Below are 13,958 nucleotides of genomic sequence, written 5' to 3' on the forward strand. Positions count from 1 at the left end.
CCCAGCCCTGTCCGGAGCTGATTTTTGGGGGAAAAATCCCGGAATTCCCTTTTTTTGGTGGTGACCCCAAATTCCCCAATCCCAGCCCTGACCGGAGCTGATTTTTGGGGCAGAACAACCCAATTTTGGAAGCCTTCTCTCCTGAAAATTCCCTTTTTTGGGGTGACCCCAATCCTGGAATCCCACCCTGGTCAGGAGCTGATTTTTTGGGGAAAAAATCCCGGAATTCCCTTTTCTTGATGTGATCCCAAATTCCCCAATCCCAGCCCTGCCCGGAGCTGATTTTTGGGGCAGAACACCCCAATTTTGGAGTCCCTGTCTCCTGAAAATTCCCTTTTTTGGGAAATGCACTTTTAGGAGAAAAATCCCCGATTTTTTGGGATAGGATCCCATTATTTTTGGGACGATCCAAAATTCCCCAATCCCAGCCCTGTCCGGATCCGATTTTGGGGGAAAAAACCTGGAATTCCCTTTTCTTGATGTGATCCCAAATTCCCCAATCCCAGCCCTGACCGGAGCTGAGTTTTGGGGCAGAACACCCCAATTTTGGAGTCCCTGTCTCCTTAAAATTCCCTTTTTTTGGGGTGACCCCAATCCTGGACTCCCACCCTGGTCAGGAGCTGATTTTTGGGGGAAAAATCCCGGAATTCATTTTTCTTGATGTGATCCCAAATTCCCCAATCCCAGCCCTGCCCGGAGCTGATTTTTGGGGCAGAAAACCCCAATTTTGGAACCCCTCTCTCCTGAAAATTCCCTTTTTTGGGAAATGCGCTTTTGGGGCAAAAATCCCCGATTTTTGGGATAGGATCCCATTATTTTTGGGATGACCCAAAATTCCCCAATCCCAGCCTTGTCCGGAGCTGATTTTGGGGGAAAAAACCTGGAATTCCCTTTTTTTGGGGGTGACCCCAATCCTGGAATCCCACCCTGGTCAGGAGCTGATTTTTTGGGGAAAAAACTCGGAATTCCCTTTTCTTGATGTGATCCCAAATTCCCCAATCCCAGCCCTGCCCGGAGCTGATTTTTGGGGCAGAACACCCCAATTTTGGAACGCCTCGCTCCTGAAAATTCCCTTTTTTGGGAAATGCGCTTTTGGGGCAAAAATTCCCGATTTTTGGGATAGGATCCCGTTATTTTTGGGATGACCCAAAATTCCCCAATCCCAGCCTTGTCCGGAGCTGATTTTGGGGGAAAAATCCCGGAATTCCCTTTTTTTGGGGGTGACCCCAATCCTGGAATCCCACCCTGGTTAGGATAAGAGTTTTGGGGGAAAAATCCCGGAATTCCCTTTTCTTGATGTGATCCCAAATTCTCCAATCCCAGCCCTGCCCGGAGCTGATTTTTGGGGCAGAACACCCCAATTTTGGAATCCCCCTCCCCAAAAATTCCCTTTTTAAAGTCCCCCCCCAATCCCCTCCCAGTTCCTCCCAGTTCCCGCCCAGTTCCCGCCCTGGCCCCGCCCCCTTTCCGGAGGTGACGTCATCGCGCGCGAGCGCGGCCGGAAAAGGCTCCGGGGGCGGCGGCGGCGCCCGGTGAGAACTGGAGGGGACTGGGATTGAACTGGGATAAACTGGGATGGACTGGGAGGGACTGGGATGGACTGAGATTGAACTGGGATGGACTGGGAGGGACTGGGATGGACTGAGAGGAACTGGGATAAACTGGGATTGAACTGGGATGGACTGGGATGGACTGGGATGGACTGGGAGGGACTGGGATGGGCTGGAATGGACTGGGATAAACTGGGATGGACTGGGAGGGACTGGGATTGAACTGGGATAAACTGGGGGGGACTGGGATTGACTGGGATGGACTGGGAGGGACTGGGGGGGACTGGGATAAACTGGGATGGACTGGGATTGAACTGGGATAAACTGGGATGGACTGGGATTCAACTGGGATAAACTGGGAGGGACTGGGATTGAACTGAGATTGAACTGGGATTGAACTGGGATGAACTGGGAGGGTCCCCAGGGGATCCCCAATCCCAGCTCGGGGCATTCCCAGGTGGATCCCAAATCCCAAATTTCGGGGCTTTCCCGGCAGATCCCAAATCCACCTCGGGAGACCCCAAATCCCAAATTCCCGGGGCTCCTTTTCCCAGGAATCCCCTCCCCCCACCCCGCTAATGAGATGCAAATGACTCATTTGCATATTCACAGCCTCATTTATCCCCGTCCCTTTCCTGGGATCAGCCGGGTGACCCAAAAACCGGGAATTTCCTCCCCAATTCCCAGAATTCTGATCCCAGATTTGGGGATTTTGGGGCCTCCTCGGTGGCGTCGGAATTCCTGGAATTCCCAGAATTCCCGGAATTCCCGGAATTCCTGGAATTCCTTTCCCTCCCGGCACGGGAAAATCCCACAGCGCTTTTGGGGTCTCGGATTTTGGGATTTCCGCTCAAATTCCTGGGAATTCCCCAAGGTTTTCGTCCTTCCTTGGATTGTTCGGATCCCCAAATCCCGCTGGGAATTCTCTGTCCCCTCACCCGTTCCTCACCTGTTACTCGCTCGTTCCTCACCCTTTACTCACCCATTACTCACCCTTTACTCACCCGTTCCTCACCCATTCCTCACCCATTCCTCACCTGTTACCTGTTCCTCACCCGTTCCTCACCCTTTACTCACCCTTTACTCACCCTTTACTCAACCATTACTCACCCTTTACTCACCCGTTCCTCACCCATTCCTCACCCTTTACTCACCCTTTACTCACCCGTTCCTCACCCTTTACTCACCCATTACTCACCCTTTACTCACCCTTTACTCACCCGTTACTCACCCTTTACTCACCCGTTCCTCACCCCTTCCTTACCCTTTACTCACCCGTTACTCACCCGTTACTCACCTGTTCCTCACCCCTTCCTCACCCGTTACTCACCCTTTACTCACCCATTACTCACCCTTTACTCGCCCGTTCCTCACCCGTTCCTCACCCGTTACTCACCTGTTCCTCACTCGTTACTCACCCTTTACTCACCCGTTACTCACCCGTTCCTCGCCCTTTACTCACCCTTTACTCACCCGTTCCTCACCCTTTGCTCACCTGTTCCTCGCTCATTACTCACTCGTTAGTCACCCTTTACTCACCCTTTACTCACCCGTTCCTCACCTGTTCCTTGCCCTTTACTCACCCGTTACTCACCCGTTACTCACCTGTTCCTCACCCCTTCCTCACCCGTTACTCACCCTTTACTCACCCATTACTCACCCTTTACTCGCCCGTTCCTCACCCGTTCCTCACCCGTTCCTCACTTGTTACTCACTCATTACTCACCCGTTACTCACTGGTTACTCACCCTTTACTCGCCCTTTACTCACCCCTTCCTCACCCCTTCCCCAGGTGTGGCCATGGAGGGGCTGCGGGGCCGGGACCCCCCCTGTGCCCGGAACATTCCAGCCCTGTCCGAGGAAGAGGAGGAGGAGGAACCAGGTGAGGAGGAGCCAGGTGAGGAGGAGCCAGGTGAGGAGGAACCAGGTGAGGAGGAGCCAGGTGAGGAGGAAGACGCAGGTGATGAAGACCCAGGTGAGGAAGAAGATCCAGGTGAGGTTGAAGACCCAGGTGAGGAAGAAGCAGCTGAGGTTGAAGACCCAGGTGAGGAGGAGCCAGGTGAGGAGGAAGATCCAGGTGAGGTTGAAGACCCAGGTGAGGAAGACCCAGGTGAAGATGAAGATCCAGGTGATGAAGATCCAGGTGATGAAGACCCAGGTGAAGGTGAAGACCCCGGTGAGGATGAAGATCCAGGTGAGGAAGACCCAGGTGAGGAAGTTCCAGGTGATGAAGACCCAGGTGATGAAGACCCCGCTGAGGATGAAGACGCAGCCCAGGAAGCCCCACCCGGACCCCTCCACGTCCTCCCCTCCCCTCGCCGGCCCCGCCTTTACCTGCGGCCCCGCCCTGCCCCGGACGAGCCGGGCCCCTCCCACCTGAGCCCCTGGCGCCAGGTGAGCTCCGACCCCGAACCGGGCGGGGCCTTCGTCCACCTCATCGACGAGCGCGGCGTCTACTCCACGGCCAAGCTGGTGCCAGGTGAGGAGGAGGAGGAGGAGGATGAAGACGAAGAAGAAGAAGAAACACCTGAGGGCGAGGCTCACCTGGAGATCCGCCGGGTGATCGTGGCCGAGAAGCCCTTCCAGTGCCCGGCGTGCCACAAGGGCTTCAAGCGCGCCTGGGAGCTGCTGAGCCACCAGGTGGTTCACACCGAGGCGCGTCCCTACACCTGCCACCTGTGCCAGGCCACCTTCAAGCGCCACTCGGACTTCAAGAGCCACGGGCTGGTGCACACGGAGGAGCGGCCGCACCGCTGCGAGCTCTGCGGCAAGCGCTTCAAGCGCTCCTCCAACCTGCAGGAGCACCGCCGCATCCACAGCGGCGAGCGCCCCTTCACCTGCCCCAGGTGCGCCAAAGCCTTCAAGACGCCCTACGAGCGCCAGCGCCACGCCCTCACCCACCTGGCGGCGGTGGCCGACAAACCCTTCCGCTGCGGCGAGTGCGGCAAGGATTTCCCGGCGGCCAACGCGCTGCTGCTGCACCGGCGGCAGCGCTGCCGGGACAAGCCGCACGCCTGCGGCGTCTGCGGCAAGCGCTTCACCTACGGCCACTCGCTGAAGGTGCACGAGCGCGTCCACACCGGCGACCGCCCCTTCCGCTGCGGCCTCTGCGGCAAGGCCTTCAAGCAGAGCAACGCGCTGGCCTCGCACGAGCGCGTGCACACGGGCGAGCGCCCCTTCGCCTGCCGCACCTGCGGGAAGGCCTTCAAGCAGTCGTCCTACCTGGCCATCCACCAGCGGGCGCACACGGGCGAGCGGCCCTACGGCTGCGAGGTGTGCGGGAAGGCGTTCGCCCGGCCCTCGCTGCTGCTGCAGCACCGGCGGGTGCACAGCCAGGTGAGGCCGCACCAGTGCGGGCACTGCCACAAGTTCTTCAAGGACCTGGCGTACCTGGCGGTGCACGAGAAGGTGCACACGGGGGAGACGCCCTACAAGTGCGGGGTGTGCGCCAAGGGCTTCGCGCACCCCTCCAACCTGCTGCAGCACCGGCGCGTGCACCGCGACACCTGAGGGGACAGGTGAGGGGGGGACGGGGGTGCTGAGACACCGGGGACAGGTGTGGAGCCCAAAAAACTGCAGCAGCAACACCTGGACTGTGACACCTGAGCCCCAGGTGAAAGGACTTGGTACCTGTGACCCAGGACAGGTGTGGAGCCCAAAATTGTGGTTTTTACCCCAAAAATCAGCAGCAGCAACACCTGAACTGCGACACCTGAGCCCCAGGTGAAGGGAGATGCAGGACGGGTGTGGAGCCCAAAATTGTGGTTTTGATCCCCAAAAATCGGCAGCAGCAACACCTGGACTGCGACACCTGAGCCCCAGGTGAAAGGACTCGGTACCTGTGAGCCAGGACAGGTGTGGAGCCCAAAATTGTGGTTTTGACCCCAAAAAATTGCAGCTGTGATGCCTGGACTGCAACACCTGAGCCCCAGGTGGAGGATTTGATACCTGTGAGCCAGGACAGGTGTGGAGCCCAAAAATCTGCAGCAGCAACACCTGAACTGCGACACCTGAGCTCCAGGTGAAGGATTTGCTACCTGTGAGCCAGGACAGGTGTGGACCCCCCCAAAATCACTCATGGACCCCAAAATTCTGCAGCACCTGCAGCTGGAACACCTGGAGCACCTGGTGGATGAAGCTTCAGGTGGAGGATTCGGAACCTGTGAGCCAGGACAGGTGTGGAGCCCAAAATTGTGGTTTTGACCCCCAAAAAGCTGCAGCAGCAACACCTGAACTGTGACACCTGAGCCCCAGGTGAAAGAACTCAGTAGTTGTGACCCAGGACAGGTGTGGAGCACCCCAGAATCACCTGTGGACCCCAAAAAGCTGCAGCAGCAACACCTGAACTGTGACACCTGAGCCCCAGGTGAAAGGAGCAAGCACCTGTGACCCAGGACAGGTGTGGAGCCCAAAATTGAGGTTTTGACCCCCAAAAACGGCAGCAGCAACACCTGAACTGTGACACCTGAGCCCCAGGTGAAGGATTTGCTACCTGTGAGCCAGGACAGGTGTGGAGCACCCCAAAATCACTCGTGGACCCCAAAAATTTGCAGCACCTGCAGCTGGAACACCTGGAGCACCTGGTGGATGAAGCTTCAGGTGGAGGATTCGGTACCTGTGAGCCAGGACAGGTGTGGAGCCCAAAATTGTGTTTTTGACCCCAAAAATCTGCAGCAGCAACACCTGAACTGTGACACCTGAGCACCAGGTGAAAGGACTCGGTACCTGTGAGCCAGGACAGGTGTGGGCCCCAAAATTGTGGTTTTGACCCCCAAGAAGCTGCAGCAGCAACACCTGGATGGTGACACCTGAGCCCCAGGTGAAGGATTCTGTACCTGTGAGCCAGGACAGGTGTGGAGCACCCCAAAATCACCTGTGGACCCCAAAAATCTGCAGCAGCAACACCTGAACTGTGACACCTGAGCCCCAGGTGGAAGGACTCAGTACTTGCGAGCCAAGACAGGTGTGGGCCCCAAAAAGCTTCAGCACCTGGACAGGTGGGGGCACCTGTGCCAGGTGTGGACCCCAAACTGCAACACCTGTGCCATGTGTGGACCCTGAACTGCAACACCTGGACTGCAACACCTGGGCCAGGTGTGAACCCCAAACTGCAACACCTGAGCTCCAGGTGAGAAAACCTGAGCCAGGTATGAACCCCAAACTGCAACACCTGGACTGCAACACCTGAGCCAGGTGTGGACCCCAAACTGCAGCACCTGAGCTCCAGGTGTGAACCCCAAACTGTAACACCTGGGCCATGTGTGGACCCTGAACTGCAACACCTGAGCTCCAGGTGAGAGAACCTGAGCCAGGTGTGGACCCTGAACTGCAGCACCTGAGCTCCAGGTGTGAACCCCAAACTGCAACACCTGAGCCAGGTGTGGAGCCCAAACTGCAACACCTGAACTGCAACACCTGAGCTCCAGGTGTGGAACCCGAACTGCAACACCTGGACTGCAGCACCTGAGCTCCAGGTGTGGACCCCAAACTGCAGCACCTGAGCTCCAGGTGAGAGAACCTGAGCCAGGTGTGAACCCCAAACTGCAACACCTGGACTGCAACACCTGAGCTCCAGGTGTGGACCCCAAAATGCAACACCTGAGCTCCAGGTGAGAGAACCTGAGCCAGGTGTGGACCCCAAACTGCAACACCTGGACTGGAACACCTGAGCCAGGTGTGGACCCCAAACTGCAACACCTGAGCTCCAGGTGAGGACCCCAAACTGCAGCACCTGAGCTCCAGGTGTGAACCCCAAACTGTAACACCTGGACTGGAACACCTGAGCTCCAGGTGAGGTCCTGGTGTGGTCACACCTGAGCTGTGACGTCACCGACAGCGGATGAAGAACGGGGAGACCCCTGAGGTTCACCTGCGGCCAGGTGTGACCCCCAGACCTGCCAGGACTCACCTGAGCCCTCACCTGAGCTCGGGAGGGATTTTTGGGGTGCTCCAGGTGCACACCTGGGTGGGCGGGGCCTTCTCAGGACCTGGGGTTGTCCCCTTGGATGATGGTGAGCACACCTGGAGGTCACCTGGGGCTCACCTGAGCTCACCTGAGCTCACCTGAGATCACCTGGAGCTCACCTGAGCACACCTGAGCTCACCTGAGCTCACCTGAGCTCACCTGGGGCTCACCTGGGGCTCACCTGAGCACACCTGGGCTCACCTGAGCACACCTGGGGCTCACCTGAGCACACCTGGGGCTCACCTGGGGCTCACCTGAGCTCACCTGGGCTCACCTGAGCGCACCTGAGCTCACCTGGGCACACCTGGAGCTCACCTGAGCCCACCTGGAGCTCACCTGAGCTCACCTGGGCACACCTGAGCCCACCTGGACTCACCTGGGGCTCACCTGAGCTCACCTGGGCTCACCTGAGCTCACCTGGGCTCACCTGTCTCACCTTTCCGGGCGGTTCTTGTAGCGCTGGGGGGGGGGAGGGGGTGGGGCACACCTGGATCGTTCATTAAAGGATCGTTAATTGATGACGTCATCGCCAATCTCACCTGAGTCGCACCTGGAGAACACAGGAACCCCCAAAAATCCACACCTGATGCACCTGGGGGGGTTGGGAACACCTGAAATTCACACCTGGGGGGTTGGGAACCTCCCCAAATTCACACCTGTCCCACCTGGGGGGATGTGGGACCCCCAAATTCACACCTGGAGAACACGGGACCCCCAAAAATCCACACCTGTCACACCTGGAGGGTCGGGAACACCTGAAACTCACACCTGGGGAGTTGGGAACCTCCCCAAATTCACACCTGGAGTGTGGGAGACCCCCCAAATTCCCACCTGGGGGATCGAGACCCTCCCAAATTCACACCTGGGGAGTTGGAAACCTGCCAAAATCCACGCCTGTCACACCTGGGGGGGGTTGGGAACACCTGAAATTCACACCTGAGGAGTTGAGAACCTCCCCAAATTCACACCTGTCCCACCTGGGGAGTTGAGAACCTCCCCAAATTCACACCTGTCCCACCTGGGGGGTCAGGAGCCTCCCAAAATTCACACCTGGAGAACACAGGAGCCCCAAAAAACCACACCTGTCACACCTGGGGGTTTGGAACACCTGAAATTCACACCTGGGGGGTTGAGAACCACCCAAAATTTACACCTGTCCCACCTGGTGGGATGTGGGACCCCAAAATTCACACCTGGATGATGAGGAGCCTCCCAAAATTCACACCTGGATGATGAGGAGCCTCCCAAAATTCACACCTGGAGTGTGGGAGGACCCCCAAATTCTCACCTGGAGAACACAGGAACCCCAAAAATCCACACCTGTCCCACCTGGGGGGTTGGAACACCTGAAATTCACACCTGGGGAGTTGGGAACCTCCCCAAATTCACACCTGTCCCACCTGGGGGGTCGGGAACACCTGGAATTCACACCTGGGGGGAAGTGGGACCCCAAAATTCACACCTGTCACACCTGGGGAGTTGGGACCCTCCCAAGCTTCACACCTGACACACCTGGGGAGTTGGGAACCTCCCAAAATTCACACCTGGAGAACACAGGGCCCCCAAAAATCCACACCTGGGGGGTTGGGAACACCTGGAATTCACACCTGTTACACCTGGGGGGGTCGGGACCCTCCCAAAATTCACACCTGGCGGATCAGGACCCTCCCAAAATTCACACCTGGGGGGTCAGGAGCCTCCCAAAATTCTCACCTGTAGAACACAGGACCCCCCAAAAATCCGCACCTGTCACACCTGAGGGGTCGGGAACACCTGGAATTCACACCTGGGGGGAAGTGGGACCCCAAAATCCACACCTGTCACACCTGGGGGGGTCAGGAGCCTCCCAAAATTCACACCTGGAGAACACAGGACCCCAAAATCCACACCTGTCACACCTGGGGGATTGGGAACACCTGAAATTCACACCTGGAGAGTCGGGAACCTCCCCAAATTCACACCTGGAGCGTGGGAGAACCCCCAAATTCTCACCTGGAGAACACAGGAACCCCAAAAAATCACACCTGTCACACCTGGAGGGTCGGGAACACCTGAAATTCACACCTGGGGAGTTGAGAACCTCCCAAATTCACACCTGTCACACCTGGGGGGTCAGGAACCTCCCAAAATTCACACCTGGGGGTGGGAGACCCCCCAAATTCACACCTGGAGAACACTGGGACCCCCAAAAATCCACACCTGACACACCTGGAGGGGTTTGGGACACCTGGAATTCACACCTGGGGAGTTGGGAACCTCCCAAAATTCACACCTGGAGAACACAGGCCCCCAAAATCCACACCTGGGGGGTTGGGAACACCTGGAATTCACACCTGTTACACCTGGGGGGGTCGGGACCCTCCCAAAATTCACACCTGGAGAACACAGGACCCCCCAAAAATCCACACCTGTCACACCTGAGGGGTCGGGAACACCTGGAATTCACACCTGGGGGGAAGTGGGACCCCAAAATCCACACCTGTCACACCTGGGGGGGTCAGGAGCCTCCCAAAATTCACCTGGAGAACACAGGACCCCCAAAAATCCACACCTGTCACACCTGGGGGATTGGGAACACCTGAAATTCACACCTGGAGAGTCGGGAACCTCCCCAAATTCACACCTGGAGCGTGGGAGAACCCCCAAATTCACACCTGGAGAACACAGGAACCCCAAAAATCCACACCTGTCACACCTGGGGGGTTGGAACACCTGAAATCCCCACCTGGGGAGTTGGGAACCTCCCAAAATTCACACCTGGAGAACACAGGAACCCCCAAAAATCCACACCTGTCACACCTGGGGGAGTCGAGAACACCTGAAATTCACACCTGAGGGATTGGGAACCTCACAAAATTCACACCTGGAGGGGTGGGACCTTCCCAAAATCCACACCTGTCACACCTGGGGGAGTCAGGAACACCTGAAATCCCCACCTGGGGGGGTTTGGAACACCTGAAATCCCCACCTGTCCCACCTGGGCGCAATCCAAAACAATTCCAAGACCACACCTGGAGGCTCCGGACGCCATTTTGGATTTATTCACCTGCCCAGGTGTGCGGGGACACCTGAGAGCCTCAGGTGGGGGAGGGGCCGTGGGGGAGGGGCCAGATGAGAGCAGCCAGGTGAGGTTCAGGTGAGGGGTTCCAGGTGAGAGAGGCCAGGTGAGGTTCAGGTGAGCAGCTCCAGGTGAGGGGTTCCAGGTGAGAGCGGCCAGGTGAGGTTCAGGTGAGGAGGTCCAGGTGAGGAGTTCCAGTTGAAGATTCCAGGTGAGGGGTTCCAGGTGAGAGAGGCCAGGTGAGCAGCTCCAGGTGAGAAGTTTCAGGTGAGGGGTTCCAGGTGAAGATTCCAGCTGAGAGTGGCCAGGTGAGAGCGGCCAGGTGAGGGATTCCAGGTGAGGTTCAGGTGAGGAGGCTCAGGTGAGCAGTTTCAGATGAGAGCAGCCAGGTGAGGTTCAGGTGAAGTGTTCCAGGTGAAGATTCCAGGTGAGGGGTTCCAGGTGAGCTCCAGGTGAAGTCCAGGTGAGCTCCACCAGGTGAGAGATTGCAGGTGAGGGATTGCAGGTGATGGATTCCAGGTGAGGTCCAGGTGAGGGGTTCCAGGTGATCTCCAGGCTCCTCCAGGTGAGCTCCACCAGGTGAAGGGTTCAACGTGAGGAATTCCAGGTGAAGGATTGCAGGTGATCTCCAGGGTCCAGGTGAGCTCCAGGTGAGTTCCAGGTGAGCTCCACCAGGTGAAGAGTTCCAGGTGAGCTCCAGGTGAGCTCCAGGTGAGTTCCACCAGGTGAGGGATTCCAGGTGAGGGATTCCAGGTGAGGGATTACAGGTGTTCTCCAGGCTCCAGGTGAGCTCCACCAGGTAAGGGGCTCCAGGTGAGGGATTCCAGGTGAGCTCCAGGCTCCAGGTGAGCTCCACCAGGTGAGTTCAGGGGCCGTCGTCCATCAGCTGCAGCGCCTCGGCCTCACCAGGTGAGGGGTTCCAGGTGAGGGATTCCAGGTGAGGGGTTCCAGGAGAAGGATTGCAGGTGATCTCCAGGCTCCTCCAGGTGAGGGATTCCAGGTGAGGGGTTCCAGGTGAGCTCCAGGCTCCTCCAGGTGAGCTCCACCAGGTGAGCTCAGGGATCGTCGTCCATCAGCTGCAGCGCCTTGGCCTCCCCAGGTGAGGGATTCCAGGTGAATTCCAGGTGAAGGGGTTCCAGGTGAAGGATTGCAGGTGATCTCCAGGCTCCACCAGGTGAGCTCCACCAGGTGAAGGATTCCAGGTGATCTCCAGGTGATCTCCAGGCTCCTCCAGGTGAGCTCCACCAGGTGAGCTCCACCAGGTGAGCTCAGGGATCATCGTCCATCAGCTGCAGCGCCTCGGCCTCCCCAGGTGAGGCTCTCCTGGGCAGGTAAATGGCGCTGGGGGCCCTGGGGGTGTCCAGGTGAGCTGGGGACACACCTGACGTTACCTGGGGTGGCCTGGCCGGCACCTGGGGGAGGGGGCGGGGCAGGGGTGGGACTCACCTGGGACACACCTGGCCCTCAAGGTGAGCCAGAGCAGGGCCCCGCCCACCGACGTCAGCAGCACCAGCAGCGCCACCAGGTAAGCGCAGCTGGGGGAGGCACCTGGGGGGGACAGGTGAGGGGTGGGGGGGAGAACTCGCACCTGTCCTCACCTGGACTGGGTCTTCTCACCTGGCCTGGTTCTTCTCACTTGTCCTGATCCTTGTCACCTGTACTGTCCTCACCTGTCCTGGTTCTTCTCACCTGTTCTGGTTCTTCTCACCTGTCCTGTCCTTACCTGTCCCACCTGTCCTGGCTCCCCTGGAGCCCCTCCCCCCACACCTGAGAACCCTCCCCCCACACCTGGAGCCCCTCCCCCCACACCTGAGACCCCTCCCCCCACACCTTTGGTCTCCTCCCCCACACCTGGAGCCCCTCCCCCACACCTGAGACCCCCTCCCCCACACCTGAGGCTCATCTGGGGCCCCTCCCTGACACCTGGGGCTCACCTGAGGCCCCTCCCCCACACCTTCAGCCCCCCCCACACCTTCAGCCCCTCCCCCACACTTTCAGCGCCTCCCCCCACACCGGGAGCCCCTCCCCCCACACCTGAGGCCCCTCCCCCACACCTGAGGCCCCTCCCCCACACCTGAGGCCCCTCCCCCACACCTGAGGCCCCTCCCCCACACACTTTTGGCCCCTCCCCCACACCTGGAGCCCCTCCCCCCACACCTGAGGCCCCTCCCCCGTGCCCCCTCCCCCCCGCTCACCTGCGGGCATTGCGCAGCGCACCTGGGCGGCCCCACCTGCGCAGGTGCGGGGCCCCTCCCCCCCGCGCAGGCACTCGAGGAGCTGCGACTCGGAGCCGTCGCAGGTGAGCCCGGCCAGGTGAGGCTGCCCCGCCCCCACCCCGGGCAGGTGCGGCCCCACAGGTGCGCTGAGGGCGGGGCCGCAGCCCAGCTGCCGGCACAGCACCTGAGCCTCGGGCAGCCCCCAGGTGAGGCCGCACACCTGCAGCCAGGTGCGGTTCAGCCTCACCTGCACCTGCCCCGCGCAGGGCCCGGGGCCGCCCAGCAGCCGCACCTGGGGGGGGTCGGGACCTGCGGGAGGGGGAGGGGTGAGGCACACCTGGGGTACACCTGGGGACACCTGGGGACACACCTGGGGACACACCTGGGGACAGCTGGGGACACCTGGGGACACACCTGGGGACAGCTGGGGACACACCTGGGGACACCTGGGGACACACCTGGGGATACCTGGGGACAGCTGGGGACACCTGGGGACACACCTGGGGACAGCTGGGAACACCTGGGGACACCTGGGGATACCTGGGACACACCTGGGATATACCTGGGGACAGCTGGGGACACACCTGGGGACACCTGGGGACAGATGGGGACACACCTGGGGACAGGTGGGGACACACCTGGGGACACCTGGGTACACCTGGGGATACCTGGGGACACACCTGGGGACAGATGGGGACAGCTGGGTAATTCCAGAACCCACCTGAGCCCTCCCAAGGACACACCTGAGCCCGCCCAGCCCTCACCTGTCCCCCCCCACCCTCACCTGTACACACCTGTGGGGCTCACCTGCGCACACCTGAGCACACCTGCACACACATGTTCACACCTGTTCACACCTGCACACACCTGTCGTTGCTCACCTGTCCACACCTGTCAGGACACACCTGCACACACCTGCACACACCTGTTCACACCTGTTCACACCTGCACACACCTGTTCACACCTGCACACACCTGTTCACACCTGTCGTTGCTCACCTGCACACACCTGTTCACACCTGTTCACACCTGTTCACACCTGTTGCTGCTCACCTGCACATACCTGTTCACACCTGCACACACCTGTCAGGACACACCTGTTCACACCTGTTCACACCTGTTCGCACCTGTTCACACCTGTCGTTGCTCACCTGCGCACACCTGTTCAC

General features: G+C 59.2%; 3 protein-coding genes and 1 long non-coding RNA gene across 5 annotated transcripts; 2 read left to right on the forward strand and 2 right to left on the reverse strand.

Moving 5' to 3' along the window:
• Positions 1 to 1,505: 1,505 nt before the first annotated feature.
• LOC131589862 (zinc finger protein ZFP2-like) lies at positions 1,506 to 5,595 on the forward strand. Its single transcript, XM_058859687.1, has 3 exons — positions 1,506 to 1,532; positions 3,343 to 5,068; positions 5,373 to 5,595. Exon 2 carries the CDS (start codon positions 3,351 to 3,353, stop codon positions 5,058 to 5,060), a length of 1,710 nt encoding a protein of 569 aa, XP_058715670.1. The 5' UTR covers positions 1,506 to 1,532; positions 3,343 to 3,350; the 3' UTR covers positions 5,061 to 5,068; positions 5,373 to 5,595.
• LOC131589800 (uncharacterized) lies at positions 5,355 to 8,042 on the reverse strand. Its single transcript, XM_058859579.1, has 8 exons — positions 7,943 to 8,042; positions 7,330 to 7,526; positions 6,952 to 7,281; positions 6,636 to 6,919; positions 6,386 to 6,589; positions 6,122 to 6,165; positions 5,588 to 5,675; positions 5,355 to 5,389 (listed from the first exon to the last, which is right to left on the reverse strand). Exons 1-7 carry the CDS (start codon positions 8,040 to 8,042, stop codon positions 5,626 to 5,628), a joined length of 1,209 nt encoding a protein of 402 aa, XP_058715562.1. The 3' UTR covers positions 5,355 to 5,389; positions 5,588 to 5,625.
• Positions 8,043 to 10,693: 2,651 nt separating this feature from the next.
• On the forward strand, positions 10,694 to 11,553 carry LOC131589867 (uncharacterized). 2 transcript variants are annotated; one of them, XR_009279858.1, is made up of 5 exons: positions 10,694 to 10,854; positions 10,974 to 11,000; positions 11,093 to 11,138; positions 11,224 to 11,284; positions 11,419 to 11,553. It is a non-coding gene; the product is annotated as an uncharacterized LOC131589867 (long non-coding RNA). The 2 variants fall into 2 exon arrangements; XR_009279859.1 differs by having other exon boundaries at positions 11,093 to 11,117; positions 11,249 to 11,288; positions 11,412 to 11,549.
• Positions 11,554 to 11,775: 222 nt separating this feature from the next.
• LOC131589801 (scavenger receptor cysteine-rich domain-containing protein SCART1-like) lies at positions 11,776 to 13,850 on the reverse strand. The gene is made up of 5 exons (XM_058859580.1): positions 13,843 to 13,850; positions 13,597 to 13,616; positions 12,769 to 13,146; positions 12,020 to 12,121; positions 11,776 to 11,942 (listed from the first exon to the last, which is right to left on the reverse strand). The coding sequence occupies exons 1-5, from the start codon at positions 13,848 to 13,850 to the stop codon at positions 11,842 to 11,844; spliced, it is 609 nt and encodes a 202-aa protein (XP_058715563.1). The 3' UTR covers positions 11,776 to 11,841.
• Between the last annotated feature and the right edge of the window lie 108 nt (positions 13,851 to 13,958).

Source organism: Poecile atricapillus, chromosome 30 (assembly GCF_030490865.1).
Source record: "Poecile atricapillus isolate bPoeAtr1 chromosome 30, bPoeAtr1.hap1, whole genome shotgun sequence".
Lineage (NCBI taxonomy): Eukaryota > Metazoa > Chordata > Aves > Passeriformes > Paridae > Poecile > Poecile atricapillus.

What these genes read in the sequence shown, in the direction of transcription:
- LOC131589862 (XM_058859687.1), top strand. Translation starts at nt 3,351, where the DNA reads ATGGAGGGGCTGCGGGGCCGGGACCCCCCCTGTGCCCGGAACATTCCA.
- LOC131589800 (XM_058859579.1), bottom strand. Translation starts at nt 8,042, where the DNA reads ATGACGTCATCAATTAACGATCCTTTAATGAACGATCCAGGTGTGCCC. An exon ending in GCTCAGGTGTTGCAGTTCAG is followed by an intron (nt 6,920 to 6,951) that starts GTGTTGCAGTTT and finishes CACCTGGCTCAG; the next exon opens with GTGTTGCAGTTTGGGGTTCA. An exon ending in TCATCCACCAGGTGCTCCAG is followed by an intron (nt 5,676 to 6,121) that starts GTGTTCCAGCTG and finishes TTCATCCACCAG; the next exon opens with GTGCTCCAGGTGTTCCAGCT.
- LOC131589801 (XM_058859580.1), bottom strand. An exon ending in GTGTGCTCAGGTGTGCGCAG is followed by an intron (nt 13,147 to 13,596) that starts GTGAGCCCCACA and finishes TGTGTCCCCAGG; the next exon opens with TGTCCCCAGGTGTACCCCAG. An exon ending in GCGCTGCGCAATGCCCGCAG is followed by an intron (nt 12,122 to 12,768) that starts GTGAGCGGGGGG and finishes TGTCCCCCCCAG; the next exon opens with GTGCCTCCCCCAGCTGCGCT.